This window comes from Chelonoidis abingdonii, chromosome 1 (assembly GCF_003597395.2).
Source record: "Chelonoidis abingdonii isolate Lonesome George chromosome 1, CheloAbing_2.0, whole genome shotgun sequence".
Taxonomy (NCBI): domain Eukaryota; kingdom Metazoa; phylum Chordata; order Testudines; family Testudinidae; genus Chelonoidis; species Chelonoidis abingdonii.
The window spans coordinates 255,488,399-255,515,500 of NC_133769.1; the positions used below are offsets into that span (position 1 = coordinate 255,488,399).

Below are 27,102 nucleotides of genomic sequence, written 5' to 3' on the forward strand. Positions count from 1 at the left end.
GTCCAGAAGAGTGCGGTGCTAGGAACAGCTAAGATGCTGCGCAGAACCCTCAAACTCCCAGGCCTCTGGTAGAGGACCCGAGGTTGAGGAAGACACATACCACCCATAGGGGTGAGAGGGAAATTTTTTATATATATATACTTTTTTCTGGTGAAAAAAATTCCCTGGAACCTAATCCCCTCGTTTACATTAATTCTTATGGGGAAATTGGTTTCGCTTAACATTGTTTTGCTTAAAGTAGCATTTTTCAGGCACATAACTACAATGTTAAGTGAGGAGCTCCTGTATAAAAATTAATTTAAAATGGGTCCTTTAAGAAATTTAGCATCTGTAGCAGACTTTTCTTTGTCTTGAGTGATCTTAATAATGAAACAACATCTTCACACCTTCCATATAGTTAAAATTTCTTGAAATCTTATGTATAGGTTATATTTGAAGAAATTAGGTTGTAATAAAGGAAATTAGATTGTAATTAAAGATTTTATCTAATTTTTAGGATTATAATAAGCTGCAGACAGAGTCAAGTAACTCTTAAGTTGAGCCACAGTGACATCAGCGGCATGTTGTAATTATGTCAAACTAAGCATTACAAATGCAGGAAATTCAGAAAAAGGTTACACTTAAATGTGTTCCAAATATGCTAAGGTATGGAAATATATAGTTAAGTCAGTCAAACAACATGAACTCTGCCTTATAGTGACATCATGACAAGAAAAAAATGTAGTTAAAATCCCTTAGTGTGTCTTTTAAAAATAAATGTTATCTAATCTGGGACTACTAATACTAAAAAGTCTTAATCATTATCGTATGGTTATTGCATGGCATCAGCCTAACTCGGTCTTAGGGTTTATATACATACTATTTTTGTATGCCATAACTGTATCAATCTGAAACCAGCATAAATACAGTCCCATAAGGTGGATACAGTATAGCACTCTAAAAGTACTTATATTCCCATAAATTTAGGGTGCCAGTATTAAAGCACCTTTATGTCAGTATAATTGCATCCACACTATGAGTTATACTGATTTAACTATACTGGTTTCAAAGTAATAAAGTTAAAGCAATATAAAAAACTGTGTAGAGGCTAGAGCTTAGTATAGTTTTTTGTCTGAGAATATATACCTTAAAGAGGCCCAGCTATTGGAGCATTAGATCAATTGTAGTAAACATTTCTACATAGAATTTCTGACTAAGATTATTTTTCATATTACTTATTAATCTGATAACAACTGTTTCTGTGTTGTTTAGGTTCTATAAAATGACTTCACAGAACAATAGTACATGTTAGTTAGGGTGACCAGACAGCAAATGTGAAAAATCGGGACGGGGATAGAGGGTAATAGGAGCCTATATAAGAAAAAGACCCAAAAATCTGGACTTTCCCTATACAGTCGGGACATCTGGTCACCCTAATGTTAGTGTAAGTACTAGTTGACAGATTGTGGCTTTTCATTAGTTACTATTAAAAAAATCTAAACTTACCGTATATACTCGATCATAAGCTAGTTCGTTTATAAGGTGACACCCCACCCCACCCCCCAAAGATGGATAAAAATTCTATAACCCGTTCAAAAGCCAACCCTATAATTTAGGGGTCAGCAAACTTTGGCTCCCAGGCCCTCAGGATAAGCCACTGATGATCCAAGATGGTTTGTTTACCTCGAGCGTTGGCAGGCACAGAGGTAAACCTAAGTAAACAAAATGTCCCAGCGTGCCAGCTGCTTACTCTGACAGGCCGGGATAGCAAGTGGTGGGGAAATTTTTTTGGTGGTGGGGAGAAGCTGGGACTCAGGGGAGTAACTCTTGTGACCACCCCCCACATGACCCCACCCCTAGCCCGGGACTCCCACACTTTCCATCCCATCCCTTCCCACCTTATCTGGGGAGGGCCAGGGGAGGATGTCTCTGACCTGGCTGGAGCTGCTCCGGCAGGCTGGGCAGCGTGCCACAGCCTGCTCCAGTGGGCCAGACCAGGCAGTGCAGACGCAGCATATTCCAGTAGGCTGGGCCGGTGGCATGGCCACAGCCTGCTCTGGGGGGTGGGGCGAGCGGCACGGCTGCAGTCTACCAGCCCCAGAGCTACAGCTAATTTGGAGGCTGGGGGGAGAGCAGCGTGGCCAGAAGCGGAGAGACTATGGCCTTGCCTCTTCCCTTTTGGCTGTGCTGGCTGTGCTGCCTCTCCTTGCTCCCTCTGTTGGAGGGAGGGGCTGTGTCCCACCTCTCTCACTCTATACCCCTTCATAAGCCGACCCCCATCTCTGGTACTTCCGTTTTTTTACTGAAAGAATTTGGCTTATGAACAAGTTTTTCGGTAGCTTGTAGAAATTGAGAATATTTTAGTTCTTCATGCTTCTGTTGAAGTACATTTTGTATTTCACATGCAATAATATGCTGGCCAGGTGAAGGTCAATTTAAATCCAGCTCTTAAAATGGATTCAAAAGTCTGCGCCCCCCCCCCCCCGCCCCCCAAATTTGATGCAGAATGGCCAGGTTGCAATCATAATCACTTCTGAACACAGCTCGTGTTACTCAGTTCTTTTTTGAGAGAGTGTTTCCAGGATTAGCAGAAATATCCTATAGTAAGTATAAATTTATTCTTGAGTTTACTGGAGTTTGTTTTTTTAACTCAGTGGTGTACTTTAAGTTGAGATTTGCTAGCATACTTTGTTTCTGCTGGTAAGATTGTTGGTGTCAAGGGAATAACAATTTAAAGGCAAGAAAATAGTTTTTAAAAATTGCTTCAACTTTTTTCTTTCATTTTTTTAATTAAACTCTCACAAAATATTGTTTTATTTTCTGAAACACATTTACTGCTTTATTCTTACTGAGATTAGAAGAAGTGGGGACTGACATGTATTTCCACACCCTATAATTCTCATTTCATAAACAATAGTATTGATGACATACTGATGGTGTCTTGCAGAATGATTGTGGGTTTCAGGCCTCACAACCTACGGTTTTCCCCTGGTAGATTACTGAGTTTTAGTTCCTTCTCTGGGGGAAACCCATCAAAATGTGCTGCTTCACAACTTAACTCTACCTCTCTGGGACTGTTCATTTCTGTTTCTTTTCCCAGATTTTCTAGACATGACTTTGTGCAGCCTGTCCGTTAACTTACTTGCAAAATGGGGGGAATAATAGTTGCCTGTTGCTGTCGTGGGGATATGAGGATATGAGGCCTTAGTTAATAAAAGCTATGAAGTGCACAGAAATATTGACAGCAGTCATTGAAAGAAGAGAACTTGAGGCTCATGGTATTCTGGCTCCCAATCCTCAGTGATCAGTACTCTAGGGTGATGAATATTTTGTAGGTCTTTATCTATTTTATGTGGATTCTGCCCATAAGGTAAAAATTATCTCTACACAACAAAGTATTATAGAAAAGTAATTTTTTTAAAAAAGATGTAAATTGGGTTGGGTGCTGTATATCGGGAATATCTAGCCCCAACTGTGTACTACAAATTCTATCCCAGGCCCTGAACCAGCATACCAGTTTTCAGGCTGATCTGACTGTTCATATGGATTTTACAACAGTTTGAAAATATTGCTAAACAGAAACACTTTTGCAACGTTTACTAACGTGGCTACATGCTGCCCCATAATGACCACTGTGTTACAGTTCTTTTTTGTTGCCTAGATCTAAAAAGACTCTTTGACTTCTATCTGGAATATAGAAAATACATTAGCTTTTTTATTTAATGACCTCATATTTGATAAAATGGTTGCCAAATGGTGGGTCTCACGCTCTGCAGTAAAACTGTCGCTTGTGGGGCATACCAAGACTCGGTCAAGGTATAGCTAGTCAGCTGTAAGTCAGTGCACCATGGAATTTACTAAGCTCTTCAACAAACACATGATTGCTGCAATGCTACACAGAAAGTTTAGGTTCAGGCTTCTTCTGAATTGACATTTCCATTCTCTCTTCAATCCTGGTCTCTTTAATCAAAATGTTTCAGTCTGGTCGTGCAGATACTACATTTCTCTAAACAGAAAGCTATACTTCTGTAGTTGGGATGTGTGTGTCTGCCTTTGGTTTAGTATCATTTAGGAATTATGTTTTTGTTATGCATTAGGTTTAGGGTATGTCTGTACTGGTAAGTTTCTGCGCCAGAAGTTATACCACTTTTATTAAAATGCTGGAATTAAACAGCTGTTGTGTGTGCACACTGTGCTCCTTGTGATGCTGAAGCGCATCCACATTAGCAGCTCTTGCAACAGCAAAGACAGCAGTGCATTGTGGTAGCTATCCCACTGTGCAACTGGCCGCAGGGTGCTTTGGGAAGGGTTTGCAATGCCTCATGGGGCAGGCACAATGTTACATGATGCAGGTTTCTCAATCCCATTGTTCCATGGGCATCCTACATTGCCAGCTGCTTTTCAACTGAAGTGGGGAGGGGGGGCGGAGTGTGTGTGTGTGTGTGTGTGGAAGGGGGGAGAGAGAGACAGTGTGTTTTGGGGGACAAACCGTGTCAGCATGCTGTCTTGTAAGTTCAGACAGCAGCAGGAAACAACCAGTCCTTAGGCAGGGGGAGGGGGAAACCCTGATGTCAGCCCCCACCTTTCTCCCTGGACTCTCTGCACAGCAGGTACGCTCTCTATCTCTCTCACACACATTCTCTCTCTCTCTCTCTCTCTCTCTTTCTCTAACACACACACACTCTCACATTCACACTCTCTCTGTGTTCAACAGCACGAGCATTCCACATTAATGTTTTGCTTTGTGTCCTGGAGCAGATCAGCATAGCACATAATGGCTGTCAGTAATGGTGCTTTCTCAGGGGAGGAGCGCATGTCTCCAGGGCAGCCGAGTTCAAAACCATGATCAGAGTGGTCACTTGAGGCATTATGGGACAGCTCTGGGGCCAGTTACAGCACAGAAAGCAATCAAGTGTTCACACTGGCAATAGAGCACTGGAGACTCTCTGCGCAAATAGCCTTACGACTCTCCTCGAGGTGGGTTGTTTTTTGTTTTTTTGTTTTTTGGCAGCGCTGCAACTGAGGAGTTTCTGCACACAAAGTGGCTTGGTAGTGTGTACGCATCTGCAGTTTGAGCGCAAAAAGCTCTTTACTGTGCAGAAACTTGCCAATGTAGACAAGCCCTTAGTTATTTCATTCCAAATTTGACCTTCCTTAATTTTTTATCTTGTTGCCCATATCTTATTATAATAAAATTATTGTAAAAATCTTTTTACATCTTATTGCCCGTATCATTCTTTTATATAAATTTTAACACATTCTTGACTACTGCTATTGTGTTAATAAATTCTAGAAACCATATAGTAAACAAGAGTGCATAAATGTTGTTGACAGGGAAATAGGTAAAGTATCATCTCTTTCAAGCTTCCTGTTTTTAAGCGGACTTTCCCTACCATGTGAAATACATAAGTCAGTGGTTTTAAAAAGAAAATTGTGCAAAAATTCCATCATATGCAACCATATGGATCTGTAGAGCTAATCAGATTAATTTCACCCCCTGCTGAGGTAGAACCGTGGTTCTAAACCAGGGGTATGTGTATCCCTGGGGGTACTCAGAGATCTTCCAGGAGTACATCAGCTCATCTAGATATTTGCCTAGTTTTACAAAATAGGCTACATAAAAAGCACTAGCAAAGTCAATACAAACTAAAATTTCATAGACAACGATCTGTTTATACTGCTCTATATTCTATGCACTGAAATGTAAGTACAATATTTATGTTCCAATTGATTTATTTTATAATTATATGGTAAAAATGAGCAAGTATGCAATTTTTCAGTAATAGTATGCTGTGACACTTTGTATTTTTATGTCAAATTTTGTAAGTTTTTAAGTGGGGTAAAACTTGGAGGTACAGAAGACAAATCAGACTCTTGAAAGGGGTACAGTAGTCTGGAAAGGTTGAGAGCCAATGAGATAGAATATACAGTTCCTTGCACATGTTGCCTGTTGCCGCAATAGTTCCTGTCATCATTGTTGCTGCTTCACATGGAGAAGCAATATTGTAATGAGTGGGTTTGAGCTGTGGAAGAGGGGCCTTGGATCCTGGTGATGGTGGATGTGGGGCAGGAGCAGGAGCCTCAATGCATGAAGAGTTTCATGTGTGCATCAGTGGGGCAGATAAATTGGTGAATGAAGTTATGGATGATAGGTGAGAGTGGAGGGGCGGGATGAGACAGTGAAGGAAGATTGAACATAAGAATGCCCATACTGGGTCAGACCAGAGGTCCATCTAGCCTAGTATCCTGTCTTCTGACAGTGGCCAATGCCAAGTATCCCAGAGGGAATGAACAGAACAGGTATCATCAAGTGATCCATCCCCTGTCATCCATTCCCAGCGTCTAGCAAACAGAGACTAGAGACACCATTTCTGCCCATCCTGGCTAATAGCCATTGATGGACCTATCCTCTATGATTTTCTCTACTTCTATTTTGAACCCTGTTATAGTCTTAGCCATCGAGATCTAAGACCTAGACTAGATGGGGAGAAATTGGGAGTTTGAAAGACCAGTAGAATGGGTTAGAGAGGTATAGATGTAATTTTTTCCCACTCTGCCCTTTACAGTGAGTGTACCGTATTTCTTTGAGTGCTTGCAGTGTCCATTCACGTTAGGTGTGTGCTCACTTGGAGCAGTCCTCAGAACTTTTTCTCTCAGTGGTACCATTGGGTCAGCCCTAGTACTCTCTGGTGCCGTGTGCTCATAAGGGGTCCAGCCAAACCTCAGTTTCTTTTTTCCGTCCATGATGGTTGCTGGAACTGCTCTTCTTTCTTCAGCAAGCTGTCCTCAGTGGAATACTCTTCTCTGTGGTCTCAGTTTACTACCTTCCCTTTGTTTCTTTTGTCCTGGTTCTTTATTTCTAGTTTGGACAGTTGTGAACTTGTTGTACATAGTTGGCATTTTCACCATGTTAGCGGAGTCTTTCATCTGCTCGTGGTACCGGACATGCCTCAGTCCCTAGCTTTCTAGTTATGCGCCTCCTGCAGTAAACCTATGCCTCATCGTAGCCAGTTCGGTCAGACTCAGCACCAAGTATGATGGCGTCAATGCAGAGTGCTCCTCTCACCATGAGTCTCTGCACCATTCACCTATCACCAGTGCCAAAGAAAAAATATAAGAAGCTGTTGGCTGAGAAGGGGTATTCCCAAACTCTAAAGAAAGTCAAGTGTGGGGAGTGCTGTCTACTTCGGAGGTGTTTGTTGCAGCCAGGGACTTGTGGGTGCTTTTGGTACTGGTAGTGATAGCAGTACAAGAGTCAGCGACGTCGGTGCCAGGGAGCAGAATGGAACATGTCGCCCTGAACTCCCATTTGATACTTTTAGGGGGGAAACCGTCCCTGCTGTCTTCAACATAGGTCTTCCCGACTTCTCAGCATTCCTCAGGACCAAGTGGTCCCTGGAGGAAGTCTCGTTGTCGGATTCAGAAGTGGAATCATATCCCCAGCCGAGGAATGTTCTCAGTACACCCCCACATGCACATCAGTTTATCCAGTTGTGGATCCATGTGCGGCGATACACCGGAATGCTTGGCACAGTGGGCATTCACCTATGTAGATGCAATGACCATTTTGGAAACTTTGGGTTTTTCCCCCAGTGCAAGGGCTCCCTTCCAGGCACTAATACTCGGTGGTCTCAGAGAGGAGAGCACCTCCATCCTATCGAGCAGCACCGAATATGGACTCCAGTACCAAACCCGGTACCATTCCTCAGGACTGGATCAGAGCAGAAGAAGAAGAGGCTCTCCCCTGCTAGTGCAGAACTCCTCATCCTCTTCTCCAGATAAGGCAGTGTCAGGGGTGGGCATGTCACCTCCCCATGCTGACTTCAAAGCTCATCAGGAGCTCTTGAAAAGAGTGGCCTTCAAACCTCTTGCTGGAAATGGAGGTAGTTAAAGAGCCTTCCCACAGCCTGGTCAATATTTTGACTACGGCAACCCTGTCAAAGGTGGCTCTCCCTCTCAATAAGACCCCCATGGGCCAGTTAAAGGTCTGTGGAAAACCCCATCTTCCTTGCCTTCCACCTCAAAAAGAGCCAAAAAAGTATTTTGATCCCTCTCATGGGTATTAGTACTTGTACTCCCTCTCCCTCCAGAGTTCCTGGTGGTCTCAGTGGCCTGCAAGAGGGACAGACAAGGGCAACAAGCAGGACCTCCCAAGGCAAAAGACGCAGAGACTAGACGTTTTTGATAGAAATATTTATTCTACAGGGATTCTACAGCTCAGCATCTCCAACCAGCACACTTTGCTGGGGAGGTACGATTTCATTGTGTGGGATATTATGTTCAAATTCAAAGACTCGCTTCCCCAGGAATTCAAACAGTAGTTCTCTTCTCTGGTAGAGATGGGGAAGTCTGTAGCCAGGATTTCCTGCAGGCTGCCCTGGACACAGCAGACTCGGTGGCTAGATGCCTAGCTTTTGCAATAGTTATGCAAGATGCTTTTGATTCAAATCCTCATGACTGCCAACAGAGATCCAGCAATCAATTCAGGGCCTTCCGCTTGAAGACACTTCACTCGTCTCAGAGCAAACAGATGCGAAGCTCCATGGCCTGAAAGGCTCAGAGCCACCCTTAAGTCCTGGGTCTTTACACCCTGAAGCCTTCAACAAAGCACTTCAGGCCTCAGCACTCCAGCCGTTTCTCAGCTCCACTTCCTCTTCAGGACCTGCAAAAGAAACAAAGCAGGTATTTTGTACACAGGCAGCTGCCCCCATCTACCTCAGTGTCTCTACCTGGCCTGCTCAGATACATGGGGGCAGCCAAACGGAACTTTTGATGGGATGCCAGAGGTCATTATATCAGTTCCCATGCCACTGGATCCTGTCCCTTTTTTGTTTTCGAACCACCTTTCCCACTTCGGCATGACATGGTCTGTTATCACCATGGAGTGCTGGGCGCTGTACACTGTAGAAAAGGGTTACACATTCTAGTTTATTTCCACTCCCCACACATTCCTTCCCTCCTCGTCCCTCTTCAGGTACCTTTCTCGTGAGCAGTTTCTGGTGCAGGAGGTGCAACTCCTCCAAGTGAGAGCTGTGAAGGAGGTTCCTCAGGATTTAAGAGGGGGAAGGGATTTTAGTCCCAGTATTTCCTAATTCCAAAGGCCAAGGTAGATCTCTGACCCATTTTAGACTTGCGTCATCTCGATAGTTATCTCAAAAAGCTGACTTCTGCATGGTCTCCGTGGCTTCCATCATCCTCTCCCTAGTTTCAGGGGACTGGTGTGCCACCCTCGACTTGAGAGATGCTTATTTTCACATCGCAATTTTCCAAGGCCATAGGAGGTTTCTCAGGTTCATTGTAAATCAGATTCACTATCAATTTAGGGTTCGACCTTGCAGCAGCCACAAGCACTTTCACAAAATTCATGGCAGTAGTGGCAGCCTTCTTGAGAAAAAAGGGGTATAAGTCTACCCGTACTTCGATGACTGGCTGGTCAAAGTCCAGGCTCAGGCCCAGGTGGGGGCCATTATCCAACAGCATATAGTTAACCTTTCAGGTGCTAGACACATTTATAAATGAGCAGAAGTCTACCCTTGTCCCTGTACAAAAGATAGAGTTTATCAGAGCAGTGCTTGATTCCTCACAGGCAGGGCTTTCCTCTCAGAAGCCTGCTTCCAGACAATGGTGTAATTAATAGCCCAAGTCAAGGCCCACCTGGTCATAACAATCCATTCTTACCTTGGACTTTTAGGCCACATGGATGCATTCACATAAGTAGTGCAGCATGTGAGGCTATGCCTCAGATCTCTTTAAGCTTGGCTGACCTCAGTGTACTCACCCAGTCACCATCACCTGTACTCGCTGCTCACAGTTTCTGCCCCAGTCCTCGCTTCCCTTAACTGGTGGAGGGATCCTCTCTTAGTCCACTCAGGCGTCCCTTTCACAAAACACCAGACCTCATTATCCCTAGGTTTAGATGCTTCAGATCTAGGATGGGGGGGCTCACCTACAGCATCTCAGCACGCAGGGCCTGTGGTCCCAGGAGGAGCTCTCCTTAAATATAAATGTCAGGGAGCTAAGTGAAGTCCACCTGACCTGTCAGGTGTTCTTGACCCACATCATGAACAAGAATGTTCTAGTGGTCGCAAGCTATGTTCTAACCCAGCAGGCAGGCAGGAACTCTCTGTTCCCTATGTGAGGAAACTATCCACTATGGGAGTTCTGCACTTGTTCCACTTAGAAGCTTCTCACCTTTTGGGGAGCCTGGAATGAACTGGCAGATCACCTCAGCACAAGTCCCCACAAGTGATCCCTTCAGTCTGATGTAGTAAAGGTCAGTTTCCAGTGGTGGGGGACTTCACAGGTAGACCTGTTTGTCACCAGGCAGAACAGGAAATGTCACCAGTTCTGCTCCCTGAAGACCATAGCCCAGGCTTACTCACAGATGCTGCCCTGTTCCGTTGGACTGGACACCTGTTCTACACCTTCCCCTCCATTCCTCTAGTGCAGTAGTTCTCAAACTATTGTACTGGTGACCCCTTTCACATAGCAAGCCTCTGAGTGCGACCCCCCTGATAAATTAAAAACACTTTTTTTATATTTAACGCCATTATAAATGCTGGAGGCAAAGCGGGGTTTGGGGTGAGGTTGACAGCTTGCGACCCCTGTATAACAACCTCGTGACCCCCTGAGGGATCCCGACCCCCACTTTGAGAACCCCTGCTCTAGTGCAGAACCTCCTACTGGAGATCAAGCGAGACAGAACACGAGTCATTCTCATAGCACTAGGCTGGTCCCACCAACACTAGTTCGCCATGCTTTCAGTATCGACTCTGATGCTTCTACCTCTCCTCTTGGACCTGATATCGCAGGACCACGGTCGAATACTCCCCAAACCACAACACCCTCCACCTGACAGCTCCATGGCTAAATCCTGAGGAGTTGGCCTGTTCGGAACGAGTCCACCAGGTTCTGCAAGGTATCAGGAAGCTCTCTTCCAAAGCTCTACATGCCTTGCCAAGTGGTAGCACTTTTCCATTTGGTCTTCCCAGCAAGGTCTCTTGCCCTCACGGTCATCTCTGCTAGCTGTTTTGGACTATATGTTACATCTGTACTATACAGATTTTATATGGGAGATCAGTATTTCCCAAACTGGGGGTCCCTGACCCAAAAGGGCGGGGGGAACTGCAAGGTTATTCTAGGGGGTCACAGTATTACCACCCTTACTTCTACACTGCTGCCTTCAGAGCTGGGCAGCCAGAGAGCGGCAGTTGCTGACTGAAGGCAGCAGCGCAAAAGTAAAGGGGGCAATACCATACCATGCCACCAGTACTTCTGCCCTGCTGCTGGCAGCGGCGTTGCCTTCAAAGCTGGGCTCTTGGCCAGCAACCTCTGCTCCCTGGCAGCCCAGCTCTGAAAGCAGCGCTCCCATAAGCAGCAGCGCAGAAGTAAACTTGGCAATACTGCAACCATCGTACAATAACTTTGCGAGTCCCCCATAATCCTCTTTTGGGTCAGGACCCCTACTGTTACAACACCGTGAAATTTCAGATGTTAATATCTGAAATCATGAAATTTACTATTTTTAAAATCCTATGACCTTGAAATTGACCAAAATGGGCTGTGAATTTGGTAGGGTCCTAATAATCAGGCTATTTTTTTGCCGTCCCCTCCACCCCCACCCCGAAACTGCACACAAACAGGGAAGAGCAACGTCTTCACACAATAGACGTTAGCTGTATGGTATAGATAAAACTATACCATAGATCTACGTAGCTGTTTGTGGCAGTAGCAGACAAGATGAAAGACCTTCCTATTTTGGCTGAGCAGATCTCATCCTGGATCACACAATGCATTCACACAAGCTACAAGCAGACGGGGGTCCCAACACTGGCTATAGTGACGGCCCATTCTGTGAGATCCAGGTGCTGATCCAGGGCACCTGCAGAGAGGTGACTTGGTCATCAGTACATACATTTTGTTCCCGCTACACCATCACCCAGCAAGCTAGAGATGATGCCAGGTTTGGTTGAGCCATGTTGTGGTCAGCATGTCCATGAACTCTGATCTCATCTTCTATGGTACTGCAAGGGGGTCACCAAATGTGGAATGGACATGTGCAACACATCTCAAAGAACAACAGTTATGTAAAGGTTAGTAATCATTTCCCTTTCATTCTGAAAGGGGGAATAGGAAGATGAGATCCCTTTTTCTTCCTACTTTCCCAGCATCTTCCCTTATACTCCACTGAAATGCTTCCTGTGGCAATCCCCACAAAAAAGTCCCAGCTTTTTTTTAATGTTTATAATTTATGAATGTTTCCAGCTGCACCAAAATACCGGATTCTTCATAATACAAAAACTAAGTAAAGAGGATTAGGGTAAAGGGAGGGGAGGGGGAAGCAGCATATCTATCTTCAGAGTCTACATTAATTATAGATCCCTAAAAAGTCAGCCCAAACTCCTTAGTATGTTTTGGGCATTCCCCTTCTGCAGAATCCCAGTCATTTGCTATCTGAAAGGTGAGCCAGTCATCAGTGTTTTGATGCCTTCCAAACATTTCTGCAGGATTCATTTTTTAGTGTCCAAAGCTGCATGTTAGAATGATGCGATCTTGTTACCACATAATCTTCAGGTATCAGGAATATATCCAAGAACAAAATTGAAGGTGGTGCAACTCCAACTTAGCATCTAGAGTCAGATTGGGCCAGTGAACCAACTCATACCAGAAATTTGTGATATAGGAGCACTCCCAAAACATTTGAGCTAATATAGCAACAAGGTAGTTACATTTCTGATTGTAATCAGCATTCATGAGGCCCATTAGCCTATGTGGAGACCAGTATATTTGAAAAAGAATCTTGGTGAATAAGCCTTAGTCTCAGGTCTTTGGTTGCTTTTTAACATTAAATACAATCGTATTCCATTGGGTTGGAAAAAAGTCCCCGTTTTTTACTTTTGAAAATAGGTTCAACCTGCAGTGGAGAAAAATAGGGATGGGGGAACAGCTTTCTAACTGCAGTCTCCTCACTTACTTTGGGCATCAGCCACCTCTCTGTCATCCCATTAGATCAGTACTTAAAGGTGGTCTGAAAAGAGTTGGAGGTCTATCATAAGTTGGAAGCAGCAGCTTTGGAAAGGGTGCTAGCATCCTTTGCTGACTTGGCTCAATTTTTAATTTTTTGCTGAGTCTGCCACCCCTTATGATCTGCTTCTCTCCACTTTAAGCACTGCTACAGATAAACAGCAATTGAAATCACAGGAATCCAACACAGTTTTAAGAAATAGTGCATTTTGGACTGAAAATCTGTAAATGTGTGGTTTTAATCTTCAATTTTCCCTTTTAGTAATTTACAGTTAGACTCTGTAATTCTCTTCCATCATAACTGGAGCCAGTGTTTTCCCCAGAAATTGAAATTAGGGGGGATGTTCGAATTTACAGGGGAGAGATGGCCAAAGAGAGGTGAGACCATGAGGGTGAAAGTGGGCTGTATGGCACCATAGTAAAAACTGAAAAATGTTTCATGACCATTTTTAGATTTAACTCATGTTTTAAAATAATCACAAATTAAAGTTGGCTACTCAGGCCTATTATGAAGCACAACATCAACATCCTTCTTGGTTTCTTGTTGTAATTTTCCACAACTCTGTTAATGAACTTCTCAAATGCAGTGCGTTTATCTTTGGTGGCTTTTCATGTGTCCGATGCTTCCAGTCCTTCATGATATGCTCATGATCAGGCAGAAGGCAACTAATGTGAGAAGTATGGGGAATAAGCTGGAAGAACTCAAAATGGTAGTAAATAAACTCTGACATAGCTGGCATCACAGAGTCTTGGTAGGATAATACACATGACTGGAATATTGGTATAGAAGGGTACAGCTTACTCAGGAAGGACAGGCAGGGGAAAAGGAGGGAGTATTGCCTTATATATTAAAAATGTCGACACTTGGACCGAGGTTGAGATGGAAATAGGAGACAGACTTGTAAAAGTCTCTGGGTGAAGATAATAGGGGTAAAAAACAAGAGTTATGTCATGGTAGAGGTCTACTTCAGGCCACCTAACCAAGAAGAAGAGGTGGATTTGACTTTTTTTAAACAACTAACAAAAACATTCAAAGCACAAGATTTGGTGGTGATGGAGGACTTCAGCTACTCAGACATCTGTTGAGAAAATAATACAGCAGGGCACAAATTATCCAACAAGTTCTTGGAATATATTGGAAACAATTTTTTATTTCAGAAGGTGGAGAAAGGTACTAGGGAAAAGGGTGTTCTAGATTTGATTTTGACAAATAGGGAGGAAGTAGTTGAAAATTTGAAAGTGGAAGGCAGCTTGGGTGAAAGTGATCATGAAATGGTAGATTTCATGATTCTAAGAAATGGTAGGAGGGAGAACAGAACAATAAAGACAATGGATTTCAAAAAGGCAGACTTTAGCTAACTCAGGGAGTTGATAGGTAAGATGCCACAGAAAGCAAGTCTAAGGGAAAAACAATTGAAGACAGTTGGCAGTTTTTCGAAGAGACATTATTAAGGGCACAAGAGCAAACTATCCCACTGTATAGGAAAGATAGGAAATATGGCAAGAGACCACCCTGGCTTGACCAGGATATCTTCAATGATCTAAAAATCAAAAAAGCATCCTACAAAAAATGGAAACTCGGTCAAATTACAAAGGATGAATATAAACAATTAACACAGATATGTAGGGACAAAATTAGAAAGGCCAATGCGCAAAACAAGATCAAATTTAGCTAGAGACATAAAGGGTAACAAGAAAACATTCTACAAATATATTAGAAGCAAGAGGAAGACCAAGGTCAAGGTAGGCCCGTTACTCAATGACGGGGAAAAAACAATAACAGAAAATGTGGAAATGGTAGACGTGCTTAATGACTTCATTGTTTCGGTTTTCACCAAGAAGTTTGGTGGCGATTGGATGTCTAAGGGCTTGTCTTGCAGCTTTCTCGCTCAGGGGAGTGAAAAAACACCCCCCTGAGCACTGCAAGTTTTATCACCGTAAAGCGCCAGTGTAGACAGTAACTACTTCCCTCATGGGGGTGGGGGTTTTATAGCCCTGGGAGAACTCTCTCCCTGCGCTATGCTGTGATTACACAGCCATGTTGCAGCACTGCTACAGCAGCACTTTAACACTGCTAGTGACGACATGCCCTAACATAGTGAATGTCAGTGAAAATGAGGTGAGATCAGAGACTACAATAGGGAAAGAATAAGTTAAAAATTAGACAGATTAGATGTCTTCAAGTCACAGGGCCTGATGAAATGCATCCTAAAATTCTCAAGAGCTAACTGAGGAGATATCGGAGCCATTAGAAATTATCTTTGAAAAGTCATGGAAGACAGGCGAGATTCCAGAAGACTGGAAAAGGTCAAATATAGTGTCAATCTATAAAAATGGAAATAAGGACAACCCGGGGAATTATGGACCAGTCAGCTTAATTTCTGTACCTGAAAAGATAATGGAGCAAAAAATAAAGCAATCAATGTGCAAACATCTAGAAGATAAGAAGGTGATAGGTAACAGTCAGCATGGATTTATCAAGAATAAATCTTGTCAAACCAACCTGATAGCTTTCTTTTAACAAGGTAACAAGCCTTATGGATAGGGGGAAGGTGGTAGACATGGTATATCTTGACTTTAGAAAAGCTTTTGATAGTGTCTCGCATGACCTCATAAACAAACTAGGGAAATGCAACCTAGACGGAGCTACTATAGGGTGGGTGCAAAACTGGTTGGAAAACCATTCCAAGAGAGTAGTTATCAGTAGTTCACAGTCATGCTGGAAGGGCATAACAAGTGGGTCCCACAGGAATCCGTTCTGGGTCTGGTTCTGTTCAGTATCTTCATCAATGATTTAGATCAGGGATTCTCAAACTGCGGGTTGGGACCCCTCAAGGGGTCGCAAGATTATTACATGGGGGTTTGCGAGCTGTCTGCCTCCACCCCAAACCTTGCTTTGCCTCCAGCATTTATAATGGTGTTAAATATAGAAAAATGTGTTTTTAATTTATAAGGGGGTTCGCACTCAGAGGCTTGATATGTGAAAGGTTTCACCAGTACAAAAGTTTGAGAACCACTCATTTAGATAATGGCACAGAGAGTCCACTTATAAAGTTTGCTGACGATACCAAGCTGGGAGGGATTTCAGGTGCTTTGGATAGGAGAGGGCTAAAATTCAAAATGATCTGGACAAACTGGAGAAATGTTCTGAAGTAAATAGGATGAAATTCAGTAAGGACAAATGCAAAGTACTCCCAGTGACTGCCAAGGAAGGAGTACTGCAGAAAGGGATCTGGGGGTCATAGTGGATCACAAACTAAATATGAGTCAACACTGTTGCAAAAAAAGAAAACATCATTCTGGGATGTATTAGCAGGAGTGTTGTAAGCAAGACACGAGAAGTAATTCTTCCACTCTTCTCCACTCTAAGTAGGCCTCAGCTGGAGTATTGTGTCCAGTTCTGAACACCACATTTCAGGAAAAATGTGGACAAATTGGAGAAAGTCCAGAGAAGAGCAGCAGAAATAATTTAAGGTCTGGAAGACATGACCTATAAAGGAAGATTGAAAAACATTGGATTTGTTTAGTCTGGAAAAGAAAAGACTGAGTACTCTGAGGGGACATAATAGTTTTCAAGTACATAAATGGTTGTTACAAGGAAGAGGGAGATGAATTGTTCTTCTTAACCTCTGAGGATAGGACAAGAAGCAATGGGCTTAAATTGCAGCAAGTGAGGTTTAGGTTGGATATTACGAAAAACTTCCTAACTGTCAGGGTGGTTAAGTACTGCAGTAAATTGCCTACAGAGGTTGTGGAATCTCCATCATTAGAGATTTTTAAGAGCAGGTTAGACAAACAGCTGTCAGGGATGGTGTAGGGATGCCATGAGTGCAGAGTACTGGACTAGATGACCTCTCAAGGTCCCTTCCAGTCCTATGATTCTATAATTGCACAAAATTCTATTCAATGAGGAAAAAGAATGCTTAACCTTAACTGTTTTGACTGGAAGTAGCAAGAGATGAGTTCCTATTTCTTTCATCCCCAGAAACAGCACAAAGATTGGATAGAAACACTAGTCATGATAAAGAAGAATTTGAAGTCAAATCGACATTCATTCATCATAAGATATTCCACTGTGTGTTCAAATTCTCTATTCTGTCCTGATCACATAGCAGCCCTATTGCTGGTAGTGCCTCACTCCACTCAGCTGTCAGTGTTTTATAAGACAGGCATCTGTAAAAGCTATATAGAGATTGAGTACAATCCAGAAGTCGCTGTTGTAGATATGCAAGTCAACTGCTGGACTGAAGTCTTTGCTTTTTCGAGTATGTTTTCAATGGATATCTCTCTGATTGATCCAAGTTTAGCTTCTATTGCTGGACAAAGATCTACTACTATTATAGCAGATACCTGGATGGCATTGTAACAGGAGACTTATGAGCAGGGCTTTGGAGCTGTGCTCCGGCTCTGCTCCAGCTCCAGGCAAAAACCTGCAGCTCCCCTGCTCCAGAGCTGCTCCACGCTCCAGCTCCAGGCTCCACTCCAAAGCCCTCCTTATGAGAGAGAATGGCAATAGTCCTTTCTGAACTTAAGTAGTCTCCCAGCCTCAGTACTTTAGATCTGTCCCATCTCAGTAGATACTTTCCAAAGCCAGTAATAATGGTTGCAGTCAGTGACTTAATATTTGATGCCTATTTGAATCAGTGCATTCATCAGCCATATATGCACATTTTTTTTATGTGGTCAGAGAGTTCTTCACTTTTTCAGCTGCTTAGTCTTCCACTGTTGCACAGTATGCATCTAACCAGTCAGTTGAGTTTTTTGCAGAAAAATGGTGAGCATTTGCCAGTTTTGTTAGGAACCATTGTCCGACTTCAGGATTAACGAGTGACGATGTACTTAACATTGGCCTCCATTTTGTAGTGTGTGATATCTCTTGCTTAAATAGAAAGTATGATGTGACTGCCATGTTTGTTCACATAAACTGTGTTGCGTCTCCAGCATTCTTAACGGCCTCATTAAGTACTTCTAAAATTGGCTTTGACTATGACTGGCTTATAAGGCTTTTTCTATATGTCAGTTTAGTCCAGAGGCTTGGTATTTTGCTACTTTTTCACGTAATTTGCCAGCATTGGCTTTGTTGATCAGTTTGGCAAACCAGGCTCCTCCACTTTTACTATATAAATCCATGGTACCCCCAAATCTTGAATATTGGGTGCAGTTCTGGTCACCTCATCTCAAAAAAAGATGTATTGGAATTGGAAAATGTGATGAGAAGGACAACTAAATTGATTAGGAGCATGGAACAGATTCCATATGAGAAGAGATTAAAATGACTGGGACTTTTCATCTTGGAAAAGAGACAACTAAGAGGGGATATGATAGAGGTCTATAAAATCTTGACTGGTGTGGAGAAAGAGAATAGGGAAATGTTATTTACTCTTTCACATAGCACAAGTATTAGGGGTCATCCAATGAAATTAACAGGCAGCAATTTTAAAACAAAGAAAAGGAAGTACTTCTTCCTACAATGCACAGTCAACTTGTGGACCTTTTTGCCAGGGAAGTTGTGAATGCCAAAATTATAACGAGGTTCTAAAAAGAACTAGTTAAGTTCATGGAGGATAGGTCCAGGATGGTCACAGATGCAACATCATACTCCAAGTGTCCCTAGCCTTTATTTGCCAGAAGTTGAGAGTGGACTGCCGGGGATGGATCACTCAATGGTTGCCTGTTCTGTTCATTCCCTTTGAAATACCTGGCATTGGTCACTGTCGGAAGACAGGATACTGGGCTAGAGGGACCCCTGGTCTGACCCAGTATGACTGTTATCTAAAAATTAATTATAATATAATAATAAAAATGTTTAATATAGAAACTGCCCAAGATAACAATCTCTTGAGATAATGACAATGTGAGATAATGATCTTGGCAAATAACGCATTTTAAAAATCTTGGCCTATTAGGAAATGTATATTTATATAAGTTTCCCAGTCACAATGCTGGCATTCTGGAGCAAAATCATGATAACATAGTCTAATAATGTTCCTTTAACATGCCTCTCCCTTTTCCCTCTACTGCATTCCACTCATAGTTGTTATCCTTGGTCAGTGGAGACCCAGAGTTCAGAGGTTCTTTTGTGTGAGTTCACCTCCCACCTTGGATAGTGGTGGGGGAAAAGGCACTTTGCTCATTCCCGGAGCTGCTCGCCACTAGCTCAGTCGGCAGTGGTGCTGCGCCATCAGCTTCTGCCGCCACCTGCCACTGTGACCTCTGCAAGTCGGTCCCTTGAGGTTCCACACAGCTCTCAGTGGGAGAACTTCACTGCTAGAGGCTGGGCTGTCTCTTCCTCCGAAACAGTCCCCCAGCAGGTCTAAGCACTTACACCTGATTATCTGTGATTTCAGCTCTAGTGCTCACTTTAAAAAAAAAAAAAAAAACACAAAAAGCTCTCTATCAAGTGTAATCAGCTCTGTCTTTAAACGAGGGAGAAGGGTAGGTCAAATGGTGCCTATGATTCTTAGGCAGAGCCCACAACACTAAGTAAAGTACGTGTCCCCACCCCTTCTCTCTCCCCCCTCCCCCCCCCCGCTGGGATCTGGCATCCAGACCCACTACTTAGCAAGTGCAGTTCAGTTGAAGGTGGGTGACCCTTCATTCAGGACAGGCTAAGTACAGCCCTTCTGGCCTTTACTCATACAACAAGGATAACGTTCCATTACCCCCACATTCAATACTAAAGTGATTTGTAACCCAACACCAGGCAAAATCGATCATTTGGGCAAGATAGCTCTGTCTGCTAGATACCTAGGCAGAGTAGGTGTGTTCATGTAAATATAGTCTGGTCCTGAAGCCTTCCTGCAACCCCACCCTCGAGCTAATCATTAGCTGTCAGGGGAGAGCTCATTCAGAACTTGCTTTCAAATCATAATTTGAAATTATTAGGTTGGCCAACATCGCCAAAACAAATGCACCAACCTTCTCATAAAAAAACAGCTATGTGAGGAAGCTAGTCTCTGTTCATGCTTTTCAAACCTATTATGCTTTTTCAGGTACCAGTGTTTTATCATCTATTGTTTATGTTTTTAAAGTGTGTACTGTTGACCACCTCTGGGGGCAGTGGGGGGTGCAGGGTGATGGGGAAATTCAGGTAGATCCCTGATGGGGGAGAAACACTCACAGGCTCCCTGCCATGGTGCTATGCTGTATAATCCTGCTGCAAGATCACCAGACAACCTTTTAGGTTCTAGAGACTCAAATTTACTTGAAATGTGCTTTTAGGGAGTGTATGTAACTTCTGAGGCTTTTATGCAAGAGAAGTTTGCATACAATCCATCTAAATGTAGCAGTTAATTCAAGTGGGAGAAGAGAGAAAATCTGCCAGAAGCTGAAAGAGAATGGCCTAAAAACAGTTTTAAAAATAAACAAACTTGGAACAAATCCAAGGACAGAAGGGAACCAATTCAGGCTGTGTTCAACCACCACACTGTAGCATGGCAAGATTAAGTTTAAAGAGCAATAGTTTACATAGGTATTTTTTAAAACTTGTTCTGAATATTTAACTTGTATATTTGCAGTGAGAAGGAACCAAAATAAATACGAGTCCAATTATTTTCACAGATTCTTCTTGTATTCTTGTTACTCGCTAATTTGAGGCCAATAAAGGGGTTTCAAATTTTTTGCAACAGCTGTTCAAGCTCTTCCATCTCTTTGTACCGGATGATGGCTCTCACAAGAGAGTTATACAGGCTGTTCCACAGTTTTAAGACTATGAGTTCATCAAAAGGGTGCAGCTTCACAACATGCTGTGGTGAAAAATAAGCAATGCTAAATTCTTCTATTATACAAAAATCGAATTAGCAACTTTGAGATTGGAAAAAATATGAAACATTGAATATTCAATCAGAACTGTATTTCAAGTGTCAGAAAAAGCAAAACGATGTGATAATAGTGCGATAACATACTGGAGTTTGTGTGGCTACATGACATGGTAGCAAGTGTGGGCCAGTGGCTCGGGTGCAGGACTGACAATCACAGGGCGTAGGTTCTGTTCTGAGCTCTTCCACTGACTCACTGTCATAACCTCTCTGTTCATCTTTATAAAGATAACAATACTTACCCACCTTTGTAAAGAGCTTTGACATGTATACTTGAGATCATAGCTTTGAGGCTGTGATAACAACGCTGCACCCGACAGGAGGGCACTAAATCTACATAAGGCTCAAAAGGTTTAGCTTAGTTGTTGGTTTTACTTCAGACATGATGTAGCTTTTTCAGTTCCATATTCTGGCATTCTGTTTATACCCGTGTCTTCAGTTATTATAGTGATTTTTTTTCAGGTAGTATTTTTAAATGAGTTTTTCCTAGGTGTTCCCTACAGAAGAAAGAATTAGAAGGACTGTAGTATTAAGGTTTGGTCTTGTTTCTCAGACTCACAAGCTGGTGTTCTATTACTCTCTTCCATGCTAGCCCTACTAAATTGTTTCCTACAAGCCTGTGGTGTTAGCTTTCGTATTTAAAGTAAAGTTGGTGGCATGCTATCCATTGCCAGTGCCCTTTGACACTTCTGTGATTCGGCAGTCATAGAATTTTCTGCGGAATTCATCCGTTGCTGCAAAATCATACTCCAGTCTCAGCTTTTTTTTTTAAGTGAATGGTTCTAGTTCTTATGATTATGAAGATGATCTTTGAAATCATGAACAGATTTGAAACCAATGCAGTGCAGAGAGCCTGCAACAATAGCTCTGAAAACTGTGAACTTCCCAATTCATCTCAGTTAGGGCCCATGGACTCTGCAGTTCCACAGCATCTGGCTTTTGTGGGCAAGCTCCTGATACTTTGTATTCAGTTTCCCTTCTTGGTCAAGACTGGTCTGCAGCTGCCTCTTGTCTTCCAGTGTTCCTCGCTAGGGGGAGTTAATCATATTACAGTGAAAACTCTGCACTGTTCCTTTGAGCTCAGGCAGGGGGGGATTAGAGCCAGAGCTAACATACAATTTACAGCCAGGGAGTGGTGATGGGGGTTGGGGGAGGAAGAGAAGGGGAATGGAATCTAAGAATTTATGCTGGCAAATAGAGCTAGTTTGCAAAATTCCAATGAAATATTGTTCATCAGAATTTGTGGATTCATTAAAAGCTAAACGTTTCACTGAGATGGTTCAATTTCAGCAAAGTTCCAGTTGAACCCAGGCAGCGGTCCGCCAGAACCCTGCCAGCTTCCCTGCCCAGCTCCTCAGCAGACCACATTTGAGGACTCTTTAGTAGAGAATTTAGAAAATGTTGGTTTTCATTCCTAATTGGAACAAAACTAAATTGTGAAATATCAAAATCCTCAGTGAAACTGAATTACCATTCTCTGCACAGCTCAACTGGCAAGTTAAACTGGCTGGGGAGTAGTGCAGTAGCTGAAGCCCTTGGATCCAGGGAAATGAGATGTAAGACCATCTACAAGCTCTGCACTCCTGTCCTCCAAATTTCTTTGACACATGCAGACAAAGGGATGGCCTGAACCGAGCTGCTTGGACAGCATCACAGGAGCAAAGTCCCAGGGAGTAGAGTTGGGCTGCCTGGAGAGCATAGTGAAAACTCATCCACAGAAGTAGTCACTGTCAAAAATAATCTCTCATGAATGTTATGCCAATACGAATTTTCAGTTAAAATAGCCATAGTTCTGTTTTTGTGTGGGAGTAAATGGGAATAAATGTTTTTTTGTGACAATGGAATAAATTAATATTATTGTGGAATTTAGAGATTGTTGCCACAGAAATTAGGAATTGTTGCCACGTGTTGTGAACCTGGGCTAATTGTGTCAATAAGTACACGGGACTTAGAATATAGAATGCATTCACAGGGATGTTTGTTTGATTTACCGTAAGAGCTGTGTTTATGTTCTGTACCAGAGACATTGATAGAAAAGTAAATTTAGGCCATGTCTACACTACAAAATTAAGTCAACCTAGCTTCCATCGGCATAGAGCTGCTGCAGTAATTACACCACTTGTGCTTTTCCACACTTTGCTCCTTGTGTCAGCAGTGTATGTCCTCACCAGGAGTGCTTTTATTGATTGTACTATCAGTGTGGGGCATTGTGGGATGGTTCCTGAAAGCCAGTAACAGTTGATGTAAGTAATGCAGTGTCTACGCTGATACTACTTTGACCTAATTACTTCAACCTTAACTCTATGCCGCTTATGAAGGTGGAGATAAGTCGGCGTAGAGGGGCAGTTACATCAGTGAGAGCAAAATTTAAGTGTAGACTTTTCCATAATTATGTCAAAGTAAACTGCCTTGCATTGATCTAAATCTGTAGCGTAGATCTGATCTTAGAGGTATAGTCAAGTGGACATTCACTACGTAACTTTTGATTTATATAAATGTTGCTATCATTATTAAATATTTATACTACAGAAGAGCCCAACTTCAACAGTTGGGTCCAAAACTACTGGGAAGAATTTAAAGTGAAAATTAGTATTAAATTTAATGAACGTTCAATGAAATAAAAACTACAAATTGGAAGTTGACTCTTTTTTAAAATAGAGTGGCAGTAGGATGAAGGAGTGGCCAAACCACATGCGAGCAGGCGGAAATGTTGTAGACATGGAGAACATTTGCAGCCATTTATTTATGTTCACTTTAGTGCTATGTACTAAAGCAATCAATGTGCTGGTACATGGAATAAGTTGCTAGATGTCAAAAATAGTAAATGGAATAGTTCTGTTTTATCTTTCAAATAATTGTTAAAAAAAATTGAATTTCACTGTATGCGGTTAGTCTTATATTTGGGTGATTTGTATTGTAAATGTGTATTCTATGTCCTATACTACTTTCTTAAAATGAAAATAAACAAGAGCTGTTCCTCATATATTTTTTAACAAAGTTAAAGAGTGAAAAGTTTTTTCTTTTGTAACACAGAGCAAGAAAGGCCCTCTTGTGGTCATGATTTTTAAAAGACGTGGGAATTTTCCCTTCTGTGCCTTACCTCCGCTAAGCAATATTGTAATAAGAATATTGATTTTAGGGAGAGTTTATCAATAGAAAAAACCATACATGACACAAGTCTTTTTCTGGTCTTGTCATTCTATGTAGCTGGGGAGCTTTCCATTAACTGCACATATTAATAATGGGGGAATTTATTTATTGAATAATAGATATTTGGATTTCTTAAGTAGCTAAAGCACCATACTATTGTACAAAGAGTAGAGTATATTGCAGTTACTTTATATCACAGTTTGCTCCTTAAACCACAAATTTGTGTTTTCTCGTTGACCACTTTGCAATAATTCTTCTTTTCTTTCTCTCTTTCAACAGCCCAGTGACTTCTCAGTATCTCTAAAGGCATCAGGGAAAAACAAACATTTCAAAGTGCAGCTCGTGGACAATGTCTATTGTATTGGCCAGCGTCGATTTCATTCAATGGATGAATTGGTGGAACACTACAAAAAAGCTCCCATCTTCACCAGTGAACACGGGGAAAAGTTATATCTTGTGAAAGCACTTCAGTGACGTTGAAGACAGACTATGCCACCTAGGCCTCGTATAACTTTCAAGCCTTAGGTCCTAATTCACTTTTATAGAGCAGAGCAATCTACTCCCTGAAGCAGGCTTAAAGAATGGGCCCTTTCCAAAGTGTTTGCTCTGTTGGTGGTTGTTGTCCTTTTTCGGTTTGGTTTGGTTTTGTTTGCCTATTTTATCTTTTTGGTTCTGTTAATCTCAGATGACTTCCCCTCAGGTTGAAAATTTCACTTAAATGGGGTTGTAAGCACTCACTTTCATGCCTGAGTTCTAAACTCCCCTCTTCTGTGTACGTTTACATAGTTAGTTCCAATAAACAAGGGGTGTTTTCAATTCAGAACAGTGTTAATCTGTTCAAATTGCTCATGCTGACAGAACTGTTCATTTGAGAGACATCGGGCACAGTTTGAATGCACTGAAGCTGCAGCTAATTAAGTGAGATATAGTAGACATAACAGTTGTGGCAGTGAGTTCTGTAGCTATTTTGCTTACCAAGTAGTATATTACAAAAATTCCTAGTTCCTAGAAGCACTCTTTACACTGTACTCTGCTATTACATTGCCTCTTTAACTCTTTATAAAGAGTACACTAATTAAAGCATTTTGTAATAGTACTTCTTAATCTACTATGGTAAGATTGTAGTAAAAGAAAACTATCTAGTGTATTTTGGTCTGTAATTGCAAGAGAGAGGAATTTTCTTTTTTACATTGATTGCTAGAGAAAGAATCATTGAATTGTAAAGGCTGAATGTTTTAGTAATCTACAACCAAATGTGCCATCCACATAATGCTTTTTCCTCTTGCCCTTCTGCTTGTTTGAATTAAACAATTATGTATTTAATTCTCAAAGTAATATGTATCTGTAGCTGATTGTTGACACTAATACGGAAGATTAATAAAAACTCATCTTGGGGTAGGGTGGGCAGGTGGTGTTCTCTTTGATCCTTCTGGTCAATGGTAGGGGCCTGAGAGGGCTTCGGCTTCCTAAACCATGGAATGCTGTTCTGAGAAGGATTGCTGAGAAGANCGGGCTACCAACACTATTCTATATATAGATATATATATATATTTGCTTTATAGAGAAAATCTTCAGGGTTTACAGATGGTGGGATTGGTAGTAGGAGACACACAGAATGTTTATGAAGAAAATGCATTTTCTCTTTTCTTTACATTTAAACTCCTTTATGGTTTAAATATACAGTCTTGAGATGGCACATTCCTGAGACTGAAGAAGGGATCTTGAGATCTCAAATTCTTGCATACCCAGTTTTTTGGATATTGTAATAAAAAAAGATATTATGTCAAGATGGAGTACTGGATTTATCCTTGAGTGGTAGTCATGGTGTTGGTTTAGTAAGGTAAAATAGTGTAAATATGGAATTTGTGTATTTTGAATTTAATCTAAGAAGAAAAAAAATTAGCAACATACTAGGTAATGAGATATACTCTGTAATGTTGTCAGTATTGATTACTATGATGAGGAAGACCATGAACTGCTTTAATGAAAGTGCAAAAGGAAGCTATTTCCTAAGGCCTTCACCTTTTTGTTTTATTTGTTGTTTTATCTGTCATTGAAATATGATTCCTTGTTTACCCTGGGAATTCAGCCACTGGCTGAGACTCTGTAATGTGAACAGGATTTATACCAGTGCAGCATGATTTACTTTGATTTAAATCATCTTTGCTATGCACTTGCACAGGTGGCTGAAAACCCAGTTTAAGAAAGGCTTTTAAAGAGGGTTAAAAAAAGAACAAGATAAATTCATGGAGGATAGGTCCATCAATGGCTGTTAGCCAGGATGAGCGGGCATGGTGTCCCTAGCAGCTTTCCCAGAAGCTGGGAATGAGCAGCAGGGGATGAATCACTTGATGATTTCCTGTTCTGTTCTTTCCCTCTGAAGCACCTGGCATTGACCACTGTCAGAAGACAGGATACTGGGCAGGATAGACCTTTGGTCTGACCTAGTAAGGCCATTCTTATGTTGAGGGGCAGACACTGTTTTGGAAGTTTTACAAGCCTATTGTTTTCTTATCATGCCTGTGTGTGCACGCTCGCGCTCTCTCTCTCCCTTCCTCTCTCCTTTTTTAGATTGCTTCATTTTTTCAATAGAATCTATTAGTAAAAATCAGACATCTGCTTGACTTTCTGTAGGACAGCTCTGTAGTGGCACCACTGATTAAGAGTGACCCAGATCTGTATAGTCACTTTGCTATCATAAAGAGTCCTAATTTGTGTACTGGCCTCTCCAGGCAGTGGCCAAACATTAGGAACATAGGAATTTCCATACCAAATTAAGGTTTTTTTCTTCACCCTTCTCTGGATTCCTTCTATATGGCGATCTAACTAAATACTTTACTTTAAATGAGGGGATACCACAAGTTTATATAATGCCATCACAGTCTTGGTGTTGTTTTCTATCCCGATCTTTATACATCCTAACATTGCTTGGTTTTGACTGCTGCTGTGTATTGAGTAGAGGTGTTCATTGAGCTGCCTACAGTGAGAGGACAGGTCTTTTTCTTGAGTGGTTACAGTTAATTTATAAGCCAGCAATGTTATATGAGTAATTCATATTATCCTTTCTAATGAGTTTTAGCTTGCCTTTGTCAGTGCTGAATTTAATCATGCTGGTTTGTTGGGTCCCTCTGCA

The 27,102-nt window shown here is 41.9% G+C and overlaps 1 protein-coding gene across 2 annotated transcripts in view; it reads left to right on the plus strand.

Moving 5' to 3' along the window:
- Positions 1–25,762, plus strand: part of NCK2 (NCK adaptor protein 2) — a 166,561-nt gene extending 140,799 nt beyond the window's left edge. For both annotated transcript variants that reach the window (XM_075061294.1, XM_075061291.1), the window contains exons 5-6: positions 24,249–25,369; positions 25,474–25,762. In XM_075061294.1, the coding sequence (XP_074917395.1) occupies positions 24,249–24,443 (195 nt within the window). In that variant the 3' untranslated portion in view covers positions 24,444–25,369; positions 25,474–25,762. The remainder of the gene's footprint in view (positions 1–24,248; positions 25,370–25,473) is intronic.
- Positions 25,763–27,102: the final 1,340 nt, after the last annotated feature.